Source organism: Delphinus delphis, chromosome 20 (assembly GCF_949987515.2).
Source record: "Delphinus delphis chromosome 20, mDelDel1.2, whole genome shotgun sequence".
Classification (NCBI taxonomy): domain Eukaryota; kingdom Metazoa; phylum Chordata; class Mammalia; order Artiodactyla; family Delphinidae; genus Delphinus; species Delphinus delphis.
Genome location: NC_082702.1, coordinates 2673918 through 2701063, shown reverse-complemented (window position 1 = coordinate 2701063; position 27146 = coordinate 2673918). Strand labels below are relative to the sequence as shown.

At 60.0% G+C, this 27146-nt stretch overlaps 1 protein-coding gene across 3 annotated transcripts; it reads right to left on the bottom strand.

The window, feature by feature from the left end:
• Nucleotides 1-2412: 2412 nt before the first annotated feature.
• On the bottom strand, nt 2413-26359 carry ZNF787 (zinc finger protein 787). Of its 3 annotated transcripts, none has more exons than XM_060000109.1 (3): nt 26215-26359; nt 12437-12525; nt 2413-4188 (listed from the first exon to the last, which is right to left on the bottom strand). In XM_060000109.1, the coding sequence occupies exons 2-3, from the start codon at nt 12513-12515 to the stop codon at nt 3116-3118; spliced, it is 1152 nt and encodes a 383-aa protein (XP_059856092.1). In that variant the 5' UTR covers nt 12516-12525; nt 26215-26359; the 3' UTR covers nt 2413-3115. The 3 variants fall into 3 exon arrangements, with proteins under 3 accessions (XP_059856092.1, XP_059856093.1, XP_059856094.1); XM_060000110.1 differs by lacking the exon at nt 26215-26359 and adding an exon at nt 13267-13613 and having other exon boundaries at nt 2583-4188; XM_060000111.1 differs by lacking the exon at nt 26215-26359 and adding an exon at nt 11013-11110 and having other exon boundaries at nt 2583-4188; nt 12437-12520.
• Between the last annotated feature and the right edge of the window lie 787 nt (nt 26360-27146).

Sequence of the window (27146 nt, the reverse complement as noted above, 5' to 3'; positions counted from 1 at the left end):
CTACAAGTCACAGAATTCCTGACCTGAGGTCACTGAGTAGAAGTTCCCCGACTGGTGAGTTTAGTGAATTCAGCAGCACCGGGAGGGCAGGATCTCAACCCACCTCCCTGCCATTCCCTTGAACGTCCCCTGGAGCTCACTAGGTGGCGGTAGAGCGTCACCCAGAAAGGACGGCTCACACGTCCCCAGGGCAGGTGTTTCATCCTCAGCACTGTGGAACTTTGGGGCAGGATAATCCTTTGTGGTGGGCAAGGGGGCTGTCCTGTGCACGGTAGGGCATCGAGCAGCATCCCTGGCGTTTACCAACTAGATGCCAGGTGCAACCCACCCCCGGTCCTGAGAACTAAAAACGGCTCCAGACATCGCCAGACGCTACCTTTGGGGCACACTCACCACCACCCGAGAACTGCCACTCTACGTTAAACAGAGAAACCTCCCTCGGAAGCACCGCCACACCCCGCGGGACAGAACTGCTTCCCTGGCAAGCCCACATCGGCGTGTAATGCTGAGGGTGTGGCCACTTCTCGTTTCCCTCGTAGGAGGACAGCTGTTTCGTAGACCCAAAGGTATAGCTGCCAAAACTTGGAAGCAACCAAGATGTCCTTCAGGAGGTGAGTGCATACAGGGCCTGGAGAGGGTAAGCGGCACCTGCTGGCAGAACAGGGACTTGAACCCTGGTTCCTCACCCCTGCATTAGGTGCCTTCCCGGGACAGGAATTAGCTGTCAGTGACCAAGGACCAGGCACTTACAGACACTCCCAGGGATCCCTTGAGACAGTCGAGACAGGCAAGATCTCTGCACAGAGGAGGAAGCCGAGGGTGAGAGGGACTAGCTCACTTGCCCAGAGTCACACAGCCTATATGCAGCACCGTGGAAACTGGCCCAGAATCTTTCTTGCCCCAGGGGTAGGGAGAGAATGACTCAACCCAAGCCCTTACTTCAACCCAAGTGACGGGGCACGTCCCTTCCACCCACCAGGCACGACTCCTCCCTCCCTCCCTCCCCCACCTCCGGAAGCGCCCAAGGGCAGCGCTGGATGAGAGGGAAGGGACTGCGGGCAACGGGCAATGTGTTCTCAGCCTTTGTTTACCCAAGCCCGCTCTGGACAAACAACAGCGTCACCCCTCCCTCCTTTGGAGGGGTCTGAGATCTCAAACTGAACGGCCTCAACCAACTTCCAAGTGAGGCGATGGCCACTTGAGAACAGGGTTCTCTGACCTACGATCGCACCCAAGATGTTCTAATATATCCTCCTGGGGAGTCACGTCTCCGCCCACCAGATGGCCATCCGTGACCTTGGTTTTGAGTCCCTGGTTCACCAGGTGAGAACCTGAGGCCCTGAGGTGGGTGGGGGCAGGATCTGCTCAAGGGCAGCAAAGCACCAGGGGGAGATTCAGGGCTCAAGGTAGAAACCCCCCTTCCTCCTTTAGCTCCCCTTCTGCTGGTAAACTCCTCTCTCTTTCTGCAGAGGTAAAAGGAACGTTGAGTCCAGCCACGGCGTTTGGCCAGGCTGGAAATAACCCCTGAAGATCCCGGGGACGTGGTCCCCAGGACGCCAGCTGAGGGTCCCAGGACACTGGAATTGGCATCATTGGGCCCCACCCTGAGGACTGACCTGCTAGCAGTCCGCAACGTCCCAGGACTGCTGCGATGCTGCTGCAGGACCAGGTCCATCTGGCAAGTAGCACAGCGCCTAGAACACAAGAAACACCAGAAAGCAACTGCCCACCCTTGTCTTCCCGCCAGACCCCTGGCTGGCTTCTCCAGTGGGGCCCTGGGGGCAGGCAGGTATCCACCCACCCACAAGAGTCCATCTCCTGCCTCTAGGATAGTTTTGTTGCTAGGAAGCAGTGGCAGGCCAGGGACACTTCCAGCCTCCTCTGCAGTGACATGTGACCCCGTGACTGTCCCCTGCTCCCCCGATGGGATCTGAGCAGGGGGACACAGGTGCAACGTCCAGGCCAAGTCTTCCAAGAAGCTGGATGCAGGAAGGGGCTGCAGGGGCTGGGGGAGGACGCCCAGACGGGAGCATGGGCTCATTTACTGCGTGGGGGGAGGCTGCCCTCCACTGTGAGGTGAGGCACGGCCTGTGCAACTCCCACCTGCACCTCCAGACGGTGAGATTCCTTTCAAAAGCAGCAGTGGGTGGGCCTTACTCTGAACAACCGCCCCAGTTCCTCACAGGCCTGCCCATCCTCCAGCCTGGATACTTGACGGCCACTCCGCTGGGGCCCAGAACCCGCTGCCAGTGACCTGGCCGGTCACTCTTCCAGGACAACCGCCCAGTCTGCACCCGGGCGCGAGTGCGGGCCGAGCCGGCAGCCTCTCCACGGGCCTGGCCCGTGGTCAGTACCCCCTCAGCAGCAACTGCCCGGTGCGGAGCCCTCCGTTTACCCGAACTCAAGAAACACGCACAGCAGGGACAATTGGATAGTGCGATTTATTGCCCCCCGCACCCCTCCTCCAACCGTGCCCAGGCCTGGGATGAGACGGGAACCCGTTTTCTGCGGGGTGCGCCTGGGACAGGGGCTAGTTCCGCTCCAGCACTTCTCTGCTACCCCAGATCCAGGAGGGGGAGGAAGGACTAGGGCGAGGAAAGAGGATGGGACCCGCGAAGAAGAGAGAAAATAATAGGTAGGCGGGGTCAGGAAGGGGATATGATTATAAAGAAAATTCTAAAAGGGAAAAGGACCCCTCTTTCCCTTCCCTCTCTGGGGCCCCTCCGAGTGGAAAGGTCCCAATGTTCGCCATCTTCTCAACACCCCCCGTTGGTGGGGAAGAGAAAGAGGGAAAATGGTCTTTCGCTCGTGGGTTTTGTCGTATCTTGGTCTCTCTAGTTCTCACACGTCTTGATTCGGGCTCGGCCGAGAACCTACAAGGGTCAGGCCAGGCCGAGGGCCGGGCGCGGGGAGGGGCCAGGCGGCCCGGTGAGCGTCCCCAGTGTCCCGCCCCAGGCCCGCCGCACCTCTCAGGCCGCACAGGCCGCGGGAGGGGAGGGGGTAGAGCGCGCCGCCGGTCCGGGGCAGCCCTCTGTCCGTTTCTCCCCGGGTCTCTGGGTCCTGCGCCGTCGTCCCCGCCAAGCCCGAGGGGCCCTGCCCCCCCGGGCCCCCGCCCCTACCGGCCCTCCCCGCCACGGCACTCGCTGCACCGCCCGCCCGCCGCCTCCTCGTCGTCGTCGTCGTCGTCCTCCCCGCCTGCCCGGTAGTAGCTCTGTCCGCAGCGGCTGCAGACGGAGGGCGCGCCCACGGCGTGGACCTTCTTGTGTCTCCGCAGCGCCGCGCCCTGCACGAAGCCCTCGCCGCACTCCACGCAGATGTGCGCGGGCTCCTCTCCCCCCGCCGCCCCGAGCCCGTCCCCGTGCTGGGCGCGCTGGTGGGCCAGGAGCCCGGCCCCGTGCCCGAAGCCCTTCCCGCACTCCACGCACACGTACGGCTTGGGGGCCGGGGCGCGCCGCGAGCGGGGTCCCGGCGCCTTGGTCCCCGTGCCCGCCATGGCTGCGGCCGCCGCGGCCCCCTCGCCCGGCGCGCCCACCACGATGATCCCCTCGCCGTCGCCCACCGGGATGGCGATCTCGCCGTCCGCCGCCGCCGCCTCCTCGGGTGCCTTGGCCCGGCGCACGCTGGCCGCCAGCACCTTGGCCGCCACGCCAGGCCCCGACAGCTCCGGGTGCAGCCGCAGGTGGCGCGCCAGGCTCTTGGGCTGGCTGAAGCCGCGGCCGCAGCGCGGGCACACGAAGGGCTTGAGGCCGCTGTGCGAGCGCCGGTGCTTGGCCAGGCTCTTGCTCTGCGTGAAGCTGCGGCCGCAGTCGGGGCAGGCGTAGGGCTTCTCCCCCGTGTGGATGCGCTGGTGCTGCATGAGGTTGGAGCTCCAGCTGAAGCGCTTGCCGCACTCGGAGCAGGCGTAGGGCTTCTCGCCCGTGTGGATGCGCCGGTGCTGCACCAGGTGCGAGCTCTGCGAGAAGGTCTTGCCGCAGTCGCTGCAGGCATTGGGCCGCTCGCCCGTGTGCGTGCGCTGGTGCCGCGTCAGCTTGGACCAGTGGCTGAAGCTCTTGCCGCATTCGTTGCAGATGTAGGGGGCGGGCGGCCGCGGCCGGGGCGGGGGACCAGCCGGGGGCGCCGACTGGGGCGGGGACAGCTTGGTTGGGGGCCAGCTGGGGACGTCGTCGTCATCCATGATGAGGATGTCCACTGGAAGGCAAGAGGGGAGAGGAGGGAGTCAGAAAGGCTACGTGCGAGGGCGGCCTGGGGCCCCTCCACCTGCTGCTCTGCGTGCCCCCGGGAACCTCGCTCACCTGTGCGCCCTCCCAGGCTTCCCTGTAACGGGGGCGGTGGCAGAACCTCCCTCAGAGGGCAATTGGGCCCTGCCAGTGCGGAGCCCTCCTCACGGACCTGGCCCTGGTCAGACGTCCCTCCCATCGGTCCCCTTCCCCTCACCCCTCCTAGTGTCTGTCCTCAGGGCATCGAACACGCCCCGGCATTTTACTAAACATTCATTACCCATCCCTTAGGACTCTTCCTTCCTTCACAGCCGTTTCCCCAGCATCTAGAACAATGCCCGGGACTTAGTAGGGACGCCAGAAATGTCTGCTAAAGGAAACAACAGAAACCAACGGGGGTACGGGATGGAGGTCTAGGGAAGGCTCCTAGTAAAGAATGCCTCCCGAAGCCCAGGCCCCAGGCTGGGGGCCAGCAGAGTGCGTCCCCGCCAGACCGGAAGGCAGCCGCAGCGCGGTTTCCACCTTTGCCCAGGGACAAGGGCTTGCAGCACCCTGTGGGTGTACAAGCGGGAAATGATGGTGTCACATCTGGGCTCTCGGAAGATAATCCTGGCTGCGGGTGGAGAAGAGAGAAGAGCAAGGGGTCACCGGACTGGTTAATGGGATCACAGGCCGCATGGAAGTCCTGACCCTCCATTAACTGGGAGTGCAACCTCCAAACACTGCAGCCTCTATTACAGACTTCCTCACCCTGGTCCCTGGGTTTGTAGGTACTGTATGCCCAGTGCAAACAATACAGGAGCGTGGGGCCTTGGTCCTGGCGTCTGCAAACTGAGGACACCACCACGGGCCATCTGCCCAACAAAGCCTCTAACACAATTACGCCGCGCCTGGCCTGAGCGGCCGGCCTCCCGGGAGAGACGAGCGCCTGCCCCTCCCCGCAGCCTGCCCAGCTCTCCGAGACTGTTCTGTGTGCACGCTTGGCCTGCTCTGTGTGCACCCTTGGCGACATTTGCCTTCCCTGTCCGGCTTGGGCCTGAGTTACAGAATGGAGGTGGGGCACGTGCTCAAGCGCGGACTCGTGCCTGGGTTCCGGCCCCGCCCCCTGATCACAGCCCCGCCCTCCCCCCGGCCCCGCCCCTAGGTGCACCGCGAAGGTGTCTTTCAAAGGTGAATCCTATTATAACCTACCATTGTTTTCCCTCTCCCTCTCACTAGCCTGCAAGCCCACAAGGACAGCGGCCCGATCCCCGTGTTCCAGCACCTGGCCGGGAACAAAGTGCTCCAACTGTCCTGAGACAGTGGTCCCATGCACTTCATAAGCATCCATGCGTTTAAGTCTTGTAAGGTGGGCTCCATGGAACTCGGGTCTTTACAGGTGAGAACACCAAGGCACCAGGAAGATGAACCGCCGCCCAAGGCTACACGGCCTGGGAGCAGCAAAGCAGTATCTGCACGGGTAGTCTGGGTCCCAAGACCACCTGTACTGGAAAGGGTAATGGGATATAGAATCATATATGGAGCAGGAAAAAAAAAAATCCAGGTAGGAAGTCTGGGCCGGGTGGGGGCCGCTTTTCAAGAGATGACACAGGGCCCACTTTGGTGTCAACATAAATCAAGAAGTGGCATCATGGGGATTCCCTGGCCGTCCAGTGGTTAGGACTCCAGGCGTCCACTGCCACGAGCCCCAGTTCGATCCCTGGTTAGGGAACTAAGATCCCGCAAGCCACCAGGCACAGCCAAAAGAAAGAAAAAGCAATAGAGTCATAAGCACATTATGTGGAGATATTCAAGAATAAAAAACTGAACCTTGGGGAGCTGTCTGCCTCTGAGCAGTGTGTCCGGGCAGCAGGGGTGGACTGGGCTGGGCTGGAAAGGACACTTGCTCTTTGCGGGAAATGAGCCGCCACCACCTGACCCATAGCAAGTATTCTGCACTCCTTTGATTGAAATAAACGTCTTGTTTTCAAAGTTGTCAAGAAAGTTTAACAATATGCCGCCTGACTCAGCGATGAAGAGTATTTACAATCATGATGACAGGAACTGAACACAGCGCATCTGAACTTGTGAAACACCTGTAACTCAATCCGGGGCCCTGGATGCGGGTGGGGGGGGGGGCGGTTGGCGAGGGGCCGACCACCCGTCCAGGTCCAGAAACAGGGAGAGAAGGCCCGAGGAGCCGGCTGGGCAGTGAGGTGCGTGCAGCGGGTGCAGGCTTCCTCTGTAGCCTTGGGCTACGTGACTCTTCTCTCCGCTGCTGCGTTCTGTTTCCCCCACGCACTACTTTTTAAGCAGGTGTTAAGCTGTTAAATGGAAAAGGGTCTAATCATTTCGGGAGGCGGGGTTCTCTCTCAACCTTCGGATTCCTGGCCCCCCCTGCGAGTGGGTGCAGGGACCGGCGCTCTCCAAGCAGCGGGCGGCTCTCACGCACACCAGAGTCTGAGTCTGCACCCCTCCAGGTCAGGCTGGAAGTCAGCGGCTTCCCTCTGGGCCGCCTTCCTCATGGGGGCAACTTCACTGCCGCACAAACGTCATCTTTAAAAGGATGCAAGAATTCCCGGAAAGCGGAGAGGACAGCGACCAGCACAAAGGGCTCACTCAATAAAAAGCACAGAAATGACGAGTGATCGCCATTCCCGAAGGGAAGTGGAGGGGTGTCCCAGGCTCCAGGTCCCCTCATCCCACAGCAACTGTCACTGTCCTTCTCTCGCTGAAGGAGGGCTCAGCTCCGGCTCCTGCGCTCTGGGCCCAGCCGGGGTCCTGCCGCCCACGCAGCTTCCCGCCCCAGGGTGGATCCTCCCAAGCAGACCTTCTGGGGAAGGGCAGGACCTGCGGCTTTACCGGATGTTAACCTTTTTCCCCTAAAACACACGACATGCAGAGAGCCCGGAATGCAGAGCTGACCACAATCAATGCAGAAAGACAAATGCCCCATCAAGATACAGGTCTTGGCCACCCACCGGGAGTCCCTCCGTGCCCTTCCCAAGCTCACCCCCTCTCAACCCCAAATATAACCACCATCCTGACCTGTGCAGTAATCGTTCCCTTGCATTTCTGTACGGTTGTCACCCAACTGCAACATCCCAGACAGTTCGGTCCGTTACTTTTTCAGTATGTCTTTTTTTTTTTTTTTTTTTTTTTGCGGTATGCGGGCCTCTCACCGCCGCGGCCTCTCCCGTTGCGCGGAGCACAGGCTCCGGACGCGCAGGCTCAGCGGCCATGGCTCACGGGCCCAGCCGCTCCGTGGCATGTGGGATCCTTCCGGACCGGGGCATGAACCCACATCCCCTGCATCGGCAGGCGGACTCTCAACCACTGCGCCACCAGGGATGCCCTAATTCAGTATGTCTTTAAGTCTCCTGTAAGACACGACTTCCTCCGTCTCTTGCTTTTCCTTACCATCTTCCTTTTAAGAAGCGGAGCCCTAAGGCCAGTTGGACCCTTGCTGACTGCATGCTCCTGGCGCCCTGCATCTGCTGCCGCTTAGCAGCTGGCTCACCGAGCCCCGCCGGCCCCTGAAGTCATTCTGAAGGTGCAATCCTGTTCTTTCACTGAAGGCACCCGATATCTCGTGTTTCTCTTTTTGTGATATCAAGGGCCACCGACGCTCAACGCTTAGGTCTGCTGATTCGTCGAGGGGTGCAAAATGGGGCTGCCCTGTGGTTTCTCCTGCGTTTAGGAGCTGGAATAGCTTTTAGAGACTCTACATCATCTGTTGGTTGGTATCCAGTGGTAAATTTCATGTGGTTATGGCAGGATGAATCTCATTTCCCCTTACCTGCCCAGTTTTCCAGGTTACGAACTGGTTCCCTACCACCCTCCAAGGTAACCACATAGTCTTTCCTTTCTTAACAGCATTAGGAGATCACGGATTTAAACATATCCGGTAGGCTGCACTGCCTGCCATCTTCAGCGCGTGGGAGCCTCAAGTGAGCTCCGAGTCCTCTGGACGGGACCCAGGTGGTCTTTGACAGATTCTCTGCCATCCAGCCTAACAAGGGGCTACAGGTTCATCCATACTTCCCACCCCAAACCTGCAACTGGCCGTTTCTCCAAGGGACTCTGGTTTCTTTTCGTGGGAAACAATTTCAAAACCAAAATGTGGAAATGATCTTCACTTTTTTTTTTTTTAAGATAAAATTCCTGTGACTTCTGATACTTCCCATACAAATTCAGGCCAAAAGGCTTTTATGCGGTCTTTTCTAGGACGTCTGCATCTCTGTTCCTCACTAGGGGAGGAGAGGACTTGACTAGCCCATAATTGCTTATTTGCTGAACCCACATCACACAGCTTCACGATAAGCATTCTAACGTGAATGGTTAGAATCACCCCCACCACTGCCAAGTACCATTCCTGAGAAATCAGGTGAACTATTCCTGTTCCCCTCACTGATTTCACAGCCAGACCTCCGCCGCCTGAGCCCTCGTGGAGCCTGCCCCGGCTCAGCGCCCATCTCTCTGGCCACGGCAGCTGCGCAAGGCTCACTTGCCCGCAGACTCCTCGGGAAGGCCCCACGACAACCCTGTTTCCTCAGCTCCTGCTGGCTGAGGTCATCTGCGCCCTTCCAACGTGGAAGGCAGTCTTCCTGAATATGATCCTTAGCTCTACCTTTTCTTCCCCTGAGAATCATAAATATGACTCCATTTTCTCCTGGCATAAAGCATTGCTGGCAAAGTCTGACAGCAATCCCATCTACTTTGCCTTGTAAGTCATTTGCTCTTTTTGCCTAGATGCCCCAAAGGATTTGCTTCTTCCTTTAAAGCCCAGTGACTTGAATAGAATATGTCTTGTTCATCCGAGTTGATATTCTCAGATCTGTGATTTGCTCCTTCAATACCTAACTTTGACATTTCAGGAATGTTTTCTGGACTCGTAGTTTTTACCATTATATTCCTTTGGATTTCTTCTTCAAAGGGCTTTCTTTACCTAACTTCAGTACCTGTTTTTTTTTTTTACTCTGCCTTAATCTTTACTCATTTCTTTTTGATTTTAAAATGGCCCTCTTTTTCACCTTCGATTTTTCTTAAGGAACAATGTGTTATTTTTATTCAGTCTCGAATTCCTCCTACTTCACTTTGAAATTAATTTGACTCTGTTTCCAATTCTCTGCTGAGTTCTGCCCCCTGGGCTGAGCTGTTCTGATCTTGCACTTCCAGGGGCCATCATCTCCTGGCCACTCTGAACAATCCTGACCTGTCTGCAGGTGTATCTCTGACCACCCTCCCTGTCTGTGGAGATACTATTTGCCCCTCTTCTTTTTTATTCTAATAGCTTCCTGGGGCGTGGAAGCAAGAGGACTGAACTCACCATTTTCCAGTTTCGCTCATTTCTGTGGTCAGTCTCCCTGAACTTCTGGGAGGCTACAGTCTGGACAGCGTTTCTGGCTCCTCAGGGCTCCCTCTTCCGAGTGCAGGGCTGCCTGCTCTGCGGCCACCCCTGACTTTATCTGGACCTTCCCTTCTCCCTTGTGGCCAATGACAGGGGTCCCACTCGATCCTGAACCCCCTCCTGACGGGCTCTGCTCTGCGCGGGTCCTGCCCGGGCAGGGCACTTTACCTGGGTAAAGGAAGCCATGGGCCCCAGCAGCCCCGCGCTCCCTGCTCCTGGTCTGGACAGAACCCCTCCAGCTTCAGTTGCTGGCCGCAGCGTGACCAGCCCCAAGTCCTCCGGTGAACCCCCAAGGGCTACCCGGGGCGTCCTCCCCTCCTGCCCCTGCTAACACCACACTGCCCCGGCTGCTGGCTTGTCCCCATCCAGCTGTATTTTGGGGCTTTGCACCTAAGGTGTGCTGCCAGTGTGACCCGGGAACATGGGTTTTGCCCACAGGCAGTTGCTGTGTTTTTACGTGGGTCTGCTGTCATCCGGCTCAGACGTGGCATTTGCGGTGAACTCTGCGGGGTCATTCTGGAGGGCACTGAGATGTGAGAGGCGGGCGTGAGAGCGGGAGGCCGGGACCCTGTCCCTGGTGGGTGATTTCCAACACACCAGCTGAAGACTCTTTCCCGCCTCAGAATTGGGATGTCTCTTTATTATTCATTTTTGGATGGCTTCTCTTTCTGAACACCCTGTAGCTAAGGCCCCAGGCCGAGCCTGGACAGCTCTCGCACCTGCAGGTGGTGGGCCGGGGTCAGTGCGCCAGCGAGGCAGCGCAACAGACTCTGGCTGCAGCCTACGGACAGTCCAGGCCCCAGGCCCCTTCCACTGGCTCCCGGCTGCCTCACCCTGGGCGGTGGCCTGGCCTCTCTCTGCCCAGCACCCTCTGATCAGCACCCCGAGCTCGAAGGGTGTGAGGATTCCATGAGAGGGCCTGCCCGAGGTGGCTGGCCTCAAGCTCGGGGCACACAGGAAGCGCTCACAGCCCTGCTTACGGACCCCTCGTCCCGACCCAACAGGGCAACAGCTTACAGGGGCTACCGCCAGCCCAAGCCTCCTGCTCCTGCGTCCAGGCATCAGCCGGGGGTGGGGGTGGGGTCTCAGTGCAGGGGTCCGGCCCTGTCCCATCACAGGAGGCTGCCACAGAGGTAGGACCCAACAGGGCAGGCCCAGAACCAGGGGACGCACGGCAGCTTGGAGGCATCCGGGCCACACGGCTTACAAGCTGAGCGAAGGGGTGTCACGCGGTTGGGGGTACCACGCAGGGAGGGGCCGGAGCAGACTTGCAACAGACTCCAGTGCGGGGTTGGGTCAGGGACAGCAGGCCGGACAAAGGGGATATGAGAACCCACTTGTGCTTTGTAGAGGTTTCCTCAAGAGAATGAGTTAGTGGACGGAGTGTAAAATTAAAACCACCTTACTTCAAGGCAAACATGCATTTTGGAGACAGCTGGGGACACCTTCACACACTGGGCAACGCTTCGTCAGGTGAGATGAGCGTTTGTTATTGCTGGAGAATCTGTAGGTGAAATGATACAATATCTGGGATTTTCTTTAAAATTCTCCAGAAGAAAAAGCAGGCACAACCAGGGAAAAGACCGCAAAGTACTGCTCACCGCTAACGCAGTGGGAAGTGCAATCACCACACTATCGATGTTTGCAATTTCCAGCATGAAACAGACTGTAAAATTAATTTTAAAAAGGCTAAAAGACAGGGAAAGGAGGAAGGGGCAGGCCCGGCAGCATGAAATGGGGAAGGATGGGCCGTGCACCCTCCTGCTGGGTGGTGGAGGGTCTGCGCCCCACGTGCCATGTGCCCTGAAATCTGTTTCCTCCTGTGTAACCACGGCTGCCCGGAGCCAGCCCAAGGAGCTTCCCTCACCCCCTCAGTGGATCTTAGAACTAGATCAGGCGAAGGGGCTCGAGTGCTTTATGCAATCTATCCCCAGCCCGCCCAGGCCCTCGTAACCTCTCTTGGACAACTATGACACGCTGGCACCGGGATCACGACCTCAGAGCCTGTTCTATAAATAAGGTGGTCGCGCCCATTCACTTCCACGCTGCAGGGGCACAAGGCCTACAATGCTGAAAACACCTCCCCTCTGCCCCCTCACAGCAAGAAATGCTGGCTGACCCCGTCCAAAACGCACGAGGATGGGATGCCCGCACGAAGACGCATCAAAAGCAGCATGAAAAAGAGCTCATACTTTATTTCTCAGGTGCCCTGCATGAAAACCCCAGGAAACGGGGAGCACATCTTCACCAGAGGGCAAGGGGTGAGGCCGTGAAGGGGCCAGCGGGGCCAGGTGGGGTCTCAGCAAGCAAAGCCTAGTCCCCGAGGGCTCCAAGATGAGTTTTATTCAACCCAAATAACGCTTTGTCAAACAAAACATGTGGCCAATATTTAAAGAGTGACAGATAAAACCCCAGAAAGATACAAGCCCCATAAAAACTCAGACACCCAGCTGTCCCTCAGGATGGTCACTGGCCCTGCTCTGTGAGCCTGCCGCTCCCCACACATCACAGTCTGTCCCCAGCTCTCCACGTCCTGGCCCACCGGTATGTGGGCCTGCCACCCTGGTCTAAAGAGCATCCTGCCCAGGAGGTCCAAGGGGCCACCTAGAAACGGTGCCGAGCACCCAGCGAGGGGAGGGGGCAGCCCCCAGGGGCTCCCAGCTGGGAGGGAACTCGCAGACTCCACACAGGCCCGGGAGGCAGCCTGGCTGAGCCCCCAGAGGAAGGATGGTGAGCCCCGAGCCACGGGAGGGGAAGGGGAGACAAAGGAAGCGAGGGTCCAGGGAAGGGTGAGGGACCAGCTGGGAAGAACTCCTCAAGGCCGCCTCACCTGGGTTCTCATGGCTGGCCATCTGCTGGTCCTCAGAATCCAACGGCCCCGGAGACCACGCCTCTTCCCGCAGCTCCATGTCTGGGTCCCTGTTAGAAGGGGACGAGACAGAGGACAGAGTTTACAGGACGCCAGACTGGACAGAGGGCCCCGGGGTGGGGGGAAAGGTGCTATGTGGGCTCCAAGCGCCCAGCTCAGGCCCAGCAGACAGGAGGTGAGTGGCGGCGGGGACTTAAGGGCCAAGGGAGAGATGGCCCTCTGCTCCCGCACTGGACAGGGGTCCAGCCCGAGGCCACACGCAACCTGGGTGAGGAGGAAGTGCTCCGGCTGCGGCCAGCTGGCCGGGGCTAGCATCCCAGCTCCACCGCTGACCAGCTGGGGCCGGGGCAAGAGACCCCCTCCACCCCCCCACTCGGTTTCCTCACCAGGAAGATGGAGGACAGCCCGACACATGGGTCGTGAAGTCTACGCGAGACAAGTACAGACGGGGCTCTCACCCCAAGCAAGGGAACCCTAAATCCACTCCAGGCCAGGGCCCATCCCACCAATCAAGGCCAGAAGGGCTCCCCTGCCAGGCCCGTCCTAAGGCCTCTCCCTGGACCAGGATGAGGCAAACCCCACTGAGACGTGACAGTGTGTGACAGGGAGACAGGTGACGCGGGCACTGAGCGTCTGAGCAGCTCACAGTCTGAGGTCTGCTTCCAGACGTGGGCCAGCCAAGCAAAACTCCACACCAGGCCTGGACACAGCGACGATGGACCCTCCGGGGACCTGCACGGGAGGAGCGCCAGCCGCTCTGGTCCCAGCCCCTGGCCACCACTCGCCCTAACCCTGGACGTTTCTTATGAATGGCATCACACAGCACGTGGCCTCTGGCGTCTGGCTTCTCTCGCTGAGTGGCACGCTCTCAAGGCTCACCCACGGAGCAGCGTGTCAAAATTTCCTTCGTTTTCACGGCTGAGTAATGCTCCCCTGCAGGGACAGACCACGTGTTGTTTGTTTCTCTGTTCTCTGGGTGACAGACAGAGCCTGCGTGTTTCCCCTTTGGCTAAAGTGAGCACGGCTGCTGTGGACACTGGCGTGCACGTCCCTCACATACTGTGTGGCCTGCCTCCAGAGCCCACACTTCCACTCCCCGCCGCTGCCCGGGGCAATGCCACAGCAGAGCTTGGCCCTTGGGGCGCACAGCTCAGCATTCCTCCCCTTCCCTCTCTGGCCCCTGCAGGGTGGGCAGGGCAGGCAGGGCAGGAGCTGCCAGGCCTGGGCTCCAGGCTGCGCAGAGGTGTGGAGCCGGCAGGGGTCTGCCGGCATCTTGGACTCAGTGTGCAGGGCGGGGAGGTGTGGGCAGGCACCCAGCCCCGGCAGCGGAGCCTGGTACTGGGGCCACGGCATTCTGGTCCCCTCTGGGCCCTGCTCCTTGGTGTGACATCCCTGTCCAGCAGGACGCTGGCAGGCAGGCAGGCCTTCTGACAAGAAGGGGCACACCGACTGGGACCCGGGGCGGCGCCTCGGTTCCTCTTCTCGTGTTCAGGCCCCTTCAGGTGCAAACCAAGGCCCGTCTGTCTGCATGCACACAGCTCAGAGAACCTCTCCCCACACAGTCCTTCTGTCCCCCACTCCAGTTGGGGGAACTGGTATCTGGGAACGGAGCCATCCAGCCCCAAGCATCACACACCCTGGCACAACAAGCCTGACCCATTTCTCTTGAATCCCCCAGTAACAAGGGGCTCACCACCATCCAGGCACGGAAAGGAGCCCGTTCCATGGCCCGCCCCTCAGTAACCTCTGCTGACATCTGCCAGAAGCTCAGAGAACTGGCCTGTTTAACCGGCCTGTTTAGTTAAGTAATAAACACACGCGGCTGTGCCGAGCAAGTCGCTCACAAGCCCCCAGGTACTGTTCTCAGTGGTTGATGCAACCCTCTGGGCAGATGCGACCGTCACCCCCAGCCGTGAGGATTCCGAGGCAAGGGGCGGCAGAGCCGGGACGTGAAGGCAGACTGTCCCGGCTCCAAGTCTGTGCCCAGAACCAGCGGAGCTGCCGCTCAGGGTCTGGGCCTGGCTCTCCCGAGCGCTCACTCACGGAGTCCTGAGACCAGGAGACGGGCAGTAACCGGAGAGGCCAGGCCTGCCGCAGAGCTCGCGGGCCAGGAGAGAAGGCGGGCCCCGGTCCCACAGTCAGACGCAGCCCTACGTTAACCTGCGCCCAAGTGCCCCACGTGACCCCCACCCCCACCCCCCGGGTCAGGGCACAGAGGTGGAAGCGCCCAGGAGCAGAGGAGGGACACAGACCGCGTGGCTCACCCGCTCCGCCATCCTGACGCTCAACAAATGGTCACAAGGACTCTTAAGAGCAGGGGCGCAATCCAAGGGCAAGACAAGCCAGGAGGCCAGGGAGGGAGACGCCCCTCAAAGAGGCCTGTCGGGGCCTGGGCCACCTCTGGGCGGAGCTGCCCAAGCACCCCCTGGACCCGGCAGTGAGCAGACCGTCGGGACACGAAGAGGGAGACACCACCCCCAAGCACGCAAGAATTGCCGAAATCTGACGAGAAGGTGGGAGCCTGAACCAGGCAGCTCACGGGAATGGAGCCAGTGGCGAGAGGTGAGGCCGGTGGTGAGGCGGACAAGCTCTGGTTGGAGGCCACGGCAGGGTTGATGACAAAACCAAGGCAGCTTCCCGTCACTGTATCTGGGACGCAGCGGGGCCCGATCCCGGGTCCCCTGCAGCAACAGCAGGGAGCACCTGGACAGCAGCCAGGAGTTACTCAGCGCTGGTGGTGCAGGACTCAGGGCTGAGACGACTCCCAGGACCCTGGCAGCCGGGGGACAAAGGAGGACGCTGCCCTGCCTCCCTCCCGGGCCCACGGCCTCGCTGCAGGTCACGGGGCAGGGGATGTACCCGGCCTCCAGGGCCCTGCCGACACCCTCCGGGGGCCCCACGACAGCGCCAGGCACAGACATGTGCTGCCAACGGGTGGGTGACAGGCCAACTAACAGAGCAGAGGTTCGAGGGACGGAACGCAGTGCACCCCAAATCCGACCCCCACGACCACCCCCCTTCTAGGACCCACTGCAGGAAGTGGTGAGACCCATACCGGAAGGACAGACCGGCCCTCGGGCCCATCGGGCCCCAGCCCCTAGCGGGCCGAGAGCCGGGTACGACATGCACAATCCGGGTGACGAGGGCCCAGTCAGGTGATGCCGCTGCAGAGCTCACGGCCCCTGCCCGGGGAAGCCCACTTCATAAACTAATCTGCGGGGAAAACCCAAACCTCGGAAAATGCTTCCTGCAGGGTCTGCCACAGCAAGATTTAGAACAGGGTAAGAACCGGAAAGAACCCGCCAGCCCCGTGGTGGGAGAAAGTGTAATAAGATCACAGACCATGGGAAGCGGGTCTACGGACATCTCACAGCCTCTGAAACAACGCTGTAAAGTGGCCGCCCCGCCCCCGCCGCCCCGCCAATAACAGGAAGAGCCATCTTAACATTTTCTTCTCCTTTACCTTCACCTTCTCAATTTTTTTTACATTAATGGATAATTACTTGTGTAACGAGGGGAAAAGACTAAAGGTTGGCTTCTTTCTGGTGACAAGGCCTATGTATCACAACAGGGAAATCGGGGTGTTGGGGAGAGAGAACTGTGCGGGCCCTCAGATCACAGGTAAACGTGAAAACTGCACAGCGGGCGGGTGTGCCAGTGGGGCAGCCGCTGTGAAGAGAGCCTGGCACGTCCTGATAACGACGAAGTCACTGTGTGACCCCAGGACCCCACTCCTAAGTGTTATTCACAGCAGTGCTGTGCGTGACAGCCAACACGGGGTGACAACTCCAACGCCCCGGGAAGCCGCCAGCACACAAGGCCACTCAGAGCGCGGCTCCGGGATGTGAACTGTCCAGGCCGAGATAAGCGGCTGCCAGCCTGGGGGTGGGATGGGGAGGGATCGCGCACTGGCACGGGGTTTTTGGAGCGATGAAAATGTTCTGGAAACAGTGGTGATGGTTGCACAACTCTGTGACTATATTAAAAAACCACTAAACTGTACACTTTACGAGGGCGAACTTTGCAACATGTGACTTATATCTCAATTAAAAAGTAAAAAGAGATAAGAATTCGTACGGGGCCCTCTTATTCAAACCCCGGCAACAACAGAAACACACAAGAGAAAGAAAAGGAAGAGAGGCCAAGGGCTCGGGGGCTGAGGAGGTGGGACGGACAGAGGCCGCTCCTCTGTGGCTTCTGGGTTGAAACTCGTTTGCCAGGCGGTTATCATGTGCTGCCACTGGAACAATCACATATAAGTCAATAAAGCAGGGACTTCCCGGCCTCGAGCGTCCACCTCAGGCCAGCTTCCTGCAGCGACAAGGCCTGGGCTGGCCTCCATCCTCCTTCCAGGGAACCCACAGGCTCTGGGGGAAGGGACGGAGGACAGGGAGGTGACAGCGGCCAGCCCTGCACCAGAGATTTCCCTGCACCCAGAGGTGCTTACTGAGCACCGGGAGCAACGCTGCCCAGAACAAGGCAGTGAGGGAACCAACACCCCGATTTCCATGGTGGGAAGAGCCAGCAGGAAAGTGAGGCTGGGCATGGAGGGGAAGGGGCTACTCTTGAACCAGGACGTGAGATGCAGAACTTCCACCTTGATAGGCTGCTTTACCACACTGATGACCCCGAATTCAGGGCAGTCGGAAAACAGCAGGTGCAACAAGGACGCTCTGAACGCACCTTCTCCCCTGAAAGCAGGGGGCACGTGAAAGTGCCCTCCCGGCTCCAGGAAGAAGAAACATCCCGAGAGAGACCTGCTAAAATGACCTTCCTTCCTGCATCCCCCCGGGTCCCGCGGTTACTCCCCACCATGGCACCTGCTCACCCTGGTGTATAAGGAGCACTCCGGCGATTTTCTCCTGAGGGCTCCCAAGCTCACGGAAATAAAATTCGTATGCTTTTCTCCTGTTAATCCGCCTTAGTCAGTCCAGCCGGAAGCCCTAGGAGGGCAGAGGAAAATCCTACACCCCCTACAGACTGCCAAAGGCCCCTCCATGGGCCAGACTGGAGCCAAGACAGGATAACGTAAGGGAGGGTCTGTACACAATGACCCTCCTGGGAGCTGCCCTCCAACCAAGAACGGTTCTCACGGGGTTTAAATGGTCACATGTTAACTGGTATGTAGGTGTCAACATATACCCTCAACATGGCCTCTTGGTCTGTAAGCCCTCAAACGTTTACTCTCTGGCTCATTAAGGAGAGTTTGCCAACCCAGATGCGAAGGAATGACGGATGCCAGGATTTAGGGGAAAGCGTCCCAGGCCAAGCAGACACACAGGAAAGGCCTGGCGGGGACAGGATAGGTGGGCCTGAGGGAGGCTGAGTCCTGGATGGTGGAATGGAGGGCGGGAAGGGGCAGGTGGGGTGCCTGCAGGGGCCACAGCAGGGCCACCAGTGGTGAGGGAGCCCAGCGCATGGGGGTCAATACTCTGTGGTCGCCGCCCTGAGACTACTGCTAATCTTATCTCGGGATCCGCGTTTTGCACAGGAGGTCCTACGGGGCCCCCGGCAGGAGCCAGGCCTGCCCGAGGGCAACCCTGTACCTGGGGGAGTGCGACACGAAATACCAAGTTAAAAACACCCTGACAGGCTGAGAGACCTCGGAAGAAAGGGAAAAGCTTTTTTCTTGCTTTTTGCCCAAGGGGCTCACCTCTTCATTTCATGCCAGGCCCTGAAAACGACGGAGCCAGCCCTGCCCTGGGGTAGTAGATGAGGCACTAGAGGCAGAGGGGCCAGAGCAGGGCCGTGCAGGCCCAGCCAGGCGTCTGCATGGTACTCCAGACACGGCAGGAAGCCCTGACTAGGCAGAACTCTACTACGAGGCCCTAGAAAGAGGCAGCTTCTCTCGCTGACTTCTGGGGGTTCGGCAGGGGCTCCCACTGGCGCTGCTGGTCAGGGGTGCCTGGCGCAGGGCACACCTGGGGACTCGGGGACAGTCCGCTCTGCATTTCGGTTTCAGCCCTGAGCAGAGGGAGGTTACACCACCCACCAGGGAGACTGAAAACCAGCCACGAGGTGAGAGCACCCCGGCATCTCCTCTGTCTCCACGGAAAAGGCCCCGGTGGCGGTGCTGCCCTGGCTTCTGGCACGGAGGCTGGAGCCTGGTGCCTCGGCCACTCTACTCTGTGACCCTGCACATGCGGCTCAGCCTCTCTGGGCCTCGGCTGCCGCCCCCGTGCAACAGGGACCAGCAGGTACCCCTGGAGCTGAGTGAGAGGTCAGGAAGCGCGTGCTGGGGGGCCAACTGCAATCCTGGTGAAGAGCCGAGGGCGTTCACTAAACCATCCTACCCAGGTCCCTCCCTCCCCCGTCCAGCCAGTCACTCATGCGCTCATCCACTCACGCAGCTGTTGGGCCCTCTTGTCCTGATCCGGGGGGCTTGGGGTCCTGCCCCAGGACCTCAGAGGGGAGCGGCCAGAGCTGAGGGCCTCAGGCAGCCCCTAAGCTAGCTGCTCTCAGGACCCGGGCGGCTCTCTGGGGGAGAAGGGGCAATTCCCGCAGCCAGCCTGACTGTGGACTCTGATAGCCCCGGAGGCCAAAAGCAGAGGGTCCTACTCTCCCCCGGCCCCCCAAACGCTCAACAGTACCGGCCCAGCCTCACCCTGCTCGGACCCCCGCTCTGCAGAGACGAAGGCACGCCGCTGCTGCGGCCTTGAGCGATTCAATTAGCGCTGGCTATTAAGTGTAAGACAAATTATCATTATTATTGTTGTTATTAGATCCCGCCCACCTCCTCTGGATGCCTGCCCACCAATTACCCAGCTCTTTCTTCTGCTGCCAATCTCACCTCATCCTCCTCCCCACCTCTGCTTGCTGGCGGCTCCCTGCTCCCCCTGTCCTCACTCTCCGCCCCAGACCCTCCCGAGGGCCCACTCACTTGTCCCCTCACCCCGCGTGCCTCTCTCTCCTCTCCAGCTGCTTTCCCTCCACTGTCGGGCTGAGCTGTGACCCCCACCTCCTCCCCCGCCATCCTCCAACCGCCACTCCCACAACCTTCTGGTCACCAAATCCAGTGGCTACTTCTCAGCCTTGACCCCGGGGGCAGTAGGCAGCACCATCGTGTGCACACACGCTCCCTCCCTTCCCGGAGCTCCCTCCCCGCTCCCTCTCCCCTGCCTGCCATCCTCACCACCCTCCTCTCCCAACTCCCAACTCCCACCCCCCCACCCCACCCCCCGCACTCCTGCCAAACACCCCTCCAGAGTCCATTCCCCACACCACGGACCAATTCATCTTTTCAAGGCACTCAGTTCAAATAAGCAACTAAAAACGGGCAAAGGATCAGAAGAGAGGTTTCTCCAAAGACAGCATGCTGTTAAGTACATGAAAAGATGCTCAACATCATCAGCCCTCAGGGAAACGCTCATCAAAACCACAGAGGGACCCCACTGTACACCCACTGGGACGGACATAATAAAAACAGAAAACACAAGTGTTGGAGAGGGTGTGGAGAAGTTGGAACCCTCGTGCATTGCTGCTGAGACTGTGAAATGGTGCAGCCACTGTGGAAAAGAGATTAGCAGCTCCTCAAAAGGTTAAACACAGAATTACAGTATAATCCAGCAACTCCACTTCTGGCCACGTACCCAAGAGAAATGAAAACATGTCCGCCCCCAAATTTATACACACGTGTTCACAGAAGCATAAATCACAACAGCCAGAAAGTGGAGACAACCCAAACCCCCATCACCGGGTGAATGGACGCACAAACGTGGTCCATCTGTAGCTTGAGTATTACTCAGCCAGGAAAAGGAAGCACTGACCAGTGCTGCGTCACAGATGGACCTCGGCAGACACAGACCACGTGGTGTGTGATTCCACTCACGTGAAAAGTCCAGGACAGGCAAATCCAGTCAGAACACAGACCAGGGGTTCTCAGAGGCTCCGGGCCGGGGGACACGAGTGGGTACACAGCCTTTTAGGGGATGATGAGAAAGTCCTAAAATCAGCGTGGTGATGGTTGCACATCCCTGTGAATACGTTAACTGTATACTTTAAGTAAGTGAACTGTACAACATGGGAATTACATCACAATGAAACTGTTACTTTTTTTTTTTCAGGTAGCTCAGTTCACATCACTCCCCTGCCTGAACCACCTCCAACATGTGTCCGCTGCACTCAGTCCAAAATCCAGACTCCTCTGCAGGTCCTGCAGGGCCCCATCGGCCCCAGTCACCCTTGCAAACTCACTTCCTCCTCCAGCCCCTCACTCCCACCTCCCGCCCAGGCCTCCTCTTTCCCGCCAGAGAGCCTGGCCCAGTCCTCCACCTGCCTGGCCCCTTCTCACCTTTCAAGGGTCTGCTCAAATGTCAAATCCCTAGCCCAACAAGCCCCGCCGACATCCCAGCGCAGGGCCTACTTCCCTCCAAGGCTGCCACCACCCACCACTGTTTGGGATGGCCCTCCTCATCTCCAGCATCCGCTCCTGTGCACGCCAGCTCCCTGCAGGTGAGTGGGCTGGAGCTCTCAGACCACCGACTCAACAGGGCCGCCTCGGACCCTCAGCCCCTCTTCAGCCCTCCCTGGATGGTAGGTGCCCCCCAGTACCCCCAGGGCTGCAGGCACACCCCTACATCTCCCATCCAGCTCCTTCCTCACTTCCCTGTTCTGTAGGCTTCTTCACCCCTCACTCCAGGCCTGAAGACCCAGTCTGTTCCCTCCTCTGCATCTGTCTGGGCCCCCCGGGCCCCCAAGGTGATCCGGGAGCCCTCCCCACGTCAGACCTGTGGTTTGAATGTTGGGGGAATGTCTCTGTGATGCCATCAGGATCTTGCACCCCTTTTTGGGTGGCAACTGTCCGTGTTTCCTCCATGGATTGACCATTTAGATGTTTTCTGTCTGGTCTGGGGCCAGCTGGGCAGACCACTCTTCCCTACAAGGATTCCAGCATGCTTAGACACACAGGGTTGAGCGAGGTCCTGAGGCTCCCCCTCCAGTTTCCTTCTGTCTCTCTGCTTCCTCCCCCTTTCCTTCAATTAGGCTGCCTCCTGCTAAGTCTATTACACTGCTTTATTTCCCACACCTGGCCTCTCTCAGGTCCTTTGAAGCCCTTCCCAGGGGCCCGGCAGGGCCGGGCTGGCTCAGAAAAGAGTGAGCTCAGGGTAGACACGCACAGCCCCAGTCACCACTCCCCATCTGCTCCACGAGAGACAGAAGTTTCTGGAACTCCTAGAACCCTGACCTACTGTTACGGCCGCAGGCCCACCCAGGAGTAGAGGGGAGCACTGCAGCCTCTGCCCCGTCCCGGCCACCGGCCACCACCTAGTGCTTCTAGAGCTTCCGAAACATTTGTGACCACTCCTGATTCTTAAATGTTGGTGAGCAACTGAAAATTGTTTAAACAAACAAAATACTCTTCAGGACAAAAACAAAAAACAAAAAACAAAAACCAGAACTGCACCTATGGGGCATCTCATGTTCTGTCACCCCTCAATCAGGCCAACGGGCCAGACTCCCCATCCTCCAGGTGAGCATGGACTCTCCCAACCTGGCAATCTGTGCGATCTGCACGGTGCTTCCTTCCACCTTGCCCACCCGCCTTCCCCCTGTAGATCTGCTACCAGAGCCCAGCAAAAACAGCACCTCCTCCAGAAATCCTTCCCAGACTTCTCCCTTCCCTCAGCTCAACTGTCCCCTCTTATCAAATAAGACCAATTCGCAGGACTTCCCTGGTGGTGCGGTGGTTAAGAATCTGCCTGCCAGTGCAGGGGACACAGGTTCAAGCCCTGGTCCGGGAAGATCCCACATGCCGCGGAGCAACTAAGCCTGTGCGCGATAACTACTGAGCCTGCACTCTAGAGCCCGTGAGCCACAACTATTGAGCCCACGTGGCACAACTACTGAAGCCCGTGTGCCTAGAGCCTGTGCTCTGCAACAAGAGAAGCCACCACAATGAGAAGCCCGCGCACCACAACGAAGAGTAACCTCCGCTCACCGCAACTAGAGAAGGCCCGCGCGCAGCAACAAAGACCCAATGCAGCCAAAAATAAATAATTAATTTTTTCAAAAAAATGGCCAGCTCGCACTCATCAAGCACAGGCTACACACTGCAGACCGCGTACAGGGTGCAGCAGGTACATAATCTTGATCCCCCACCACCACCAAGAGACGAGAGGCCGTCCTCTCCGGGCAGGAGGGCAGGCTGCCGGGGTTGGGATCGGCCTCACCACCCACCGCCTAGGGCAGCTGCTTCACCCCGTGTCTCCTCTTCGTGGGCTTGGCGTCAAGATCAGACGAGATGACGCGCTCCACAAGGAGCCAGGTGCCCGGTACTGCCTAGTAAGTGTGAACCAGGAGTCTAAAGCCCAGTTCAGACAAGTTCACTGGCTGACCCAACGCCACAGAGCCACAGGGCAGAAGGGCCAAGGTGAAACCAGTGGGTCAGACTCCAAGGCACTTCTTCCCCTTCCACTGAGGACAGGGGCACCTGCTCCCCTTATTTCCACGAGTACAGATGCAGCCTATGTCCCTGGGAGGATCTCCCCGGCTTACTCACCCCTGCGTGTCCCCCACGCAGCCCTGGAGGACTGCGACCTCCCAGCAGACCCTGCACACAGAGCCCCACGGGGCCACAACTTTCTGGCCGGCCTGACCCTGAGCCTCAAGGCTGGGGCCACGTCTGATGCGTCTTTAGGTCCCCAGAAACATTCATTACCAGGCTGCCCACACGGGACTCCTCATTCGGCATGAGAGAGCCCAGAGACCAGGCAGACGGAGCCAGGGAAAGCCCGCCAAGGCAGGCCCAGGAGCAGCCCAGGGCCCTCCCCGCCAGCCCCTCACCCCAAGCTCTGCTGGCTGGCTGTACAGTGGGGTGAGGCAACGGCTCTCTCTGCTCCTACGACAGGGCTGCTGACCCTACTAGCGTGACAACAGAACTCCCCTACCTGCCTCATAGGTTAATGAGGCCTCCTGACACCTGCATCTCAGCACACACTGCCCGTGTCCTCACCACCTGTGAAAGGCACACCTGAAATGAGGGGCTGGGTCTCAGAATCCCCTGAGCCAGCGGCCCCGCCTGTACGAATCTTCACGATAGCTGCCCCACCGGAAGGGGATCCCCGAGTCCCCAAACCAACTAATGACACCTAAGAGACCTCCTTCAGAACAGCCTTTGTCTCCCCCAGGCCCCAAGCCTGGCCAAAAGAAGCTGACGCAGGCGGTGGCATCATGGGAAAGGGCCAGGCTCTGGATTCACACAGACCCATGCTCCGGTGCTGCCGTGGCGCCTGGGACTCAGTCCCCCCCAGAGTGGGGTGACCACCCCATCCCAGGGCCTCCGAGGGCTCAGGACACTGAGTACCGGGCACAGGGCCAGCCGCCTGCCTAGGGCTCAGCCAGAGTGTCGTCAGATCTGCAGTCTGTCTCCACCAGGAGGCCAGGGCCAGAGCTGAGTCCCTGGGGGCAGTGCCCGGCACGTGCCTCGGCAGGCAGGAGACCTCAAGCAGCACTGTGGGACAGCCAGCCAGGGTTAGGGGGCTATGGGCCTCATCTGAGCACAGGTGCCCAGAGATCTGTGTGCCCAGGAGTGACCACCAAAGAGCACAGGGCAGCCAGGCAGTCGCTGGAGGCCATGGAGCAAGATTACCTCTGCCTGCCCAGAACTCACCATCCTCCTCCCCGGAGTCCCAGAGTCCTCTTGGCCAATTCCTCTGTCTTTCAAGACTCGGAACACGCCATCTCCCCAGACATCCTTCCCTGACCAGAATGCCCTCCCTCTGGGTTCCTCTAGCTCCCAGGGCCATCCTGGCAAATTCCCGAGCCTTGGGCTTCCATGCACGTGCCTCCCCGCCAGGGCTCTGAGCTGCTCCAGGACAGGAAGTGCTGCCCAGCCGAGTGACCCTCCTCTCCCACCCCACCGCAGAGCACTGCACCAGGACCACCGCTGTGTCCAAGGGCCCAGCACAGGGCGGGGCCTGGGCAGCAGCTTTGATGGACCAGGCTTATCCAGCGAACGGTCGACTGTGCTCTCCATCTTAAGGGACTGCGGAGGAAACTGAGCCTGGGAAAGGGGAAGTGGCATGTCCAAGGTCACAGGGCTGGAAGAGACGGAGCCAGAGCCTGGCCTAGGAATGCCTGGCCCCAGAGGCCTGTCCACATGCTTTACACCCACTTTTATGAGATTTGCTTTGGCTCTAAGAGGAAAGCGTTAAGAATCTTCCTGCCAAGATCAATACTATTATTATTATCCCTGTTTCACTCAAGTAGAAACTGAGAAATTATTTGTGCCGCAAGGTCACAAAGGTGATGAACGGTGAAATTAGGACTTGAAAGCAAGTCAGTCTGACCCCAGAGCCCCGGGCTAACACACTACAGTGCTGCTCCTGGGCCCAGCATGGTGCTAAGCCCTCCCTGTTCTCTAGCTCTGCTGGGTGGTGGTCAGACCTGGATGACTTCCAGGAGGAAAAGGGCTAATACAAGAGATAACATTAGAAGGAATCTGATCTCAATGTTCTCTGTGGCTGAGGCAGGAGGACAAAGGAGACTACAGCAGAGACAGGTAGGTGAATGCCAGCTGCATTTAGCCAAAGAGGCTTACAGTCTTAGGAGATAAGCCAGGATCAACAGCAACTGTGCTTCCCCAGAAGCGAGGCCAGACCCAGCTCCTAGCTGGATCCTCAGCATTGCCCAACGCAGGGCCGGGCACCAGGAACCACACGGAAAACCCAAACCAAGTCAGTCCTTTCCTAAAACGCTGACTGCCCCTCTGGATTGGGCTGGGTGGGGTGTCTTCCCTGGCTCCCTCGGCCCCCTGGATGAGGACGGGGGTGGAGAGGGGAGAGGGGCACGGACCTCTGTCCAGGTCTCTACCCGCTCCCTCAGGGACCTTGTTCATCTCCCTGTCCTTGGTGCCAAGCATTGGTAACGGCTCTGTAACAGCCTCTGTCCACACTCGCTGTGGCTCACTTTTCCGACTGATCACGCCATCCCAAGCTTGCCCGACCCCGCGGGACCGAAGGGCACTCATTTCCACGAACTGGGGTGTCCCCCTTTACGGCGGAGACTGGGAGCTGGGGTTCAGGGGCGCGGTTCGGCGCCCGGGAGGCCTCGGGATGGCCATCGGGCCTGGCCACCGTCCTTGCCCTGCCCCGCGGGCCACGCGGTGCCTGACCTTGGCCCATCACTTCCCCTCTGGCGCACGCGCTTCCTGCCCGCCGCCCGCGCAGGGGCGAATGAATGAGCCTCCCGCCGGCCGGAAAGCCCGTAATTATCGGCCGGATCAAAGGCCGCACGCAGCCCGCCCGGGACGACAGCGGGACCGAGTTCCTTTGAAAGGGGGAAGGAATGGGGGCAGGCCCGGGGCCACGACGGGCCCCCCGGGGCCGCCGTTTCCGGTCAGGCAGGCTGGGCCCCCGCGGCCTCCTCCCCCACCGGGGCCTCAACTTCCCCCGGGAGTCGCCACCGCTTCCGGCCACGACCGGCCAGGGAAGCCAGGGAGGACGCGTTCGCCCGAGCCTCCGGCCCGGCGCGCGCTCCCGCCTCGGGCGCGCTCCTGGGAGCGGCGCACGCGCACTCCCCAAGCGCGTTCCCCGCAGCCCCTCCCGGTGCCCCCGCCCCGCCCCGCGTCACCGGCCGCGCGCCCACTCACGCCCCCCCAGCGGCGCGCACGCGCACTCGCCCGCCCAGTCGCGCTCGCCTCCCGCCTCCCCGCCCGCCCCCCCGGCCGCAGCCCGGCGCCCTGAGGCGCGCGCCCACCCGGCCCCCGGCGCATGCCCCCCGCCCCCGCGCCCTCCCCTCACCTCCTCGGTCCCGGGGCCGCCGCGCCGCACTCCTCCTCCTCTCTCCTCCCTCGCGGATGGTGGCAGCGGCGGCAGCGGCGACTCAGACCCTGGGGTCAGGGGGACGGGCGCCCAGGCCGGAAGTGACCTTCCTGGCCGCTTCCGCCCGCGCCGCTCCCCCCTCCCCTTCCCACCCCACCTCCAGCCTCCACCCCGTCCTCGCCGCTCTAGGAAGGCGAGCCCGGCAACCCCTAGCTGCCGACCCCCCCCCCCCCCAGCTAAATGGTGCGAAGCGGGCGCCCCAGGGAGCCACTTCCGGATGCGTCTAGGACAAGGGTCCTCCGTCCACGCTCTATGGCGCCGCGCTCTGAGGGGCTTCGGGCCCCGCCCCCTTCCAGGACAGGAGGCCCGGGCTCGGCCCGTTAGGCGGAGACTTCCGGGTGTCTAGGGAGGTGCCCCCCGCCCCCACGCCGGGCTCTCGCGCCTGCGCATTCGGCTCCCGGCGCTAGCCCGGGACGGGAGGCGTTCGTGAGGACGGCAGCTAGGGCGGCTCATGCCACCCATGGTCCTCCTGTCGTCTCTATCGTTGTAACCCCTTCCCTGCCGACGCCGCTCTTAGCGGTTGGAGCCCGCGTGCCCGGAGCGGTCCCTCGTCTGCCACGCTGGTCCTTTCTTTACTGGACTGAGCACTTCAGGCGCCGCCCGGCGTCGACGTCCATCTCTTGAGCCTGTGTCCTCCTTTCTAAAGTAACATTGCACGCCTGCCTCCAAGGGCTTTTAGATACATTAAGTCCTATTGAGTACCCAGTCCAGTTTTGCAGATACGAGGAACAGAGAGATCAAGGCTCTTGGCGAAAGTCACACAACCGAGAATGCAGAGCCTGGGCTCGAACCCGTGGAGTCTGGCTCCAAATTCTTGCATTGACCCGTGCCTGTGCAAACTACCTCCTGTA

Coding starts and splice junctions, on each gene's coding strand:
- ZNF787 (XM_060000109.1), bottom strand. CDS start 12,515: ATGGAGCTGCGGGAAGAGGCGTGGTCTCCGGGGCCGTTGGATTCTGAG. Junction 4,189..12,436: donor GGCCAGCCATGAGAACCCAG/GTGAGGCGGCCT, acceptor CTTGCCTTCCAG/TGGACATCCTCATCATGGAT.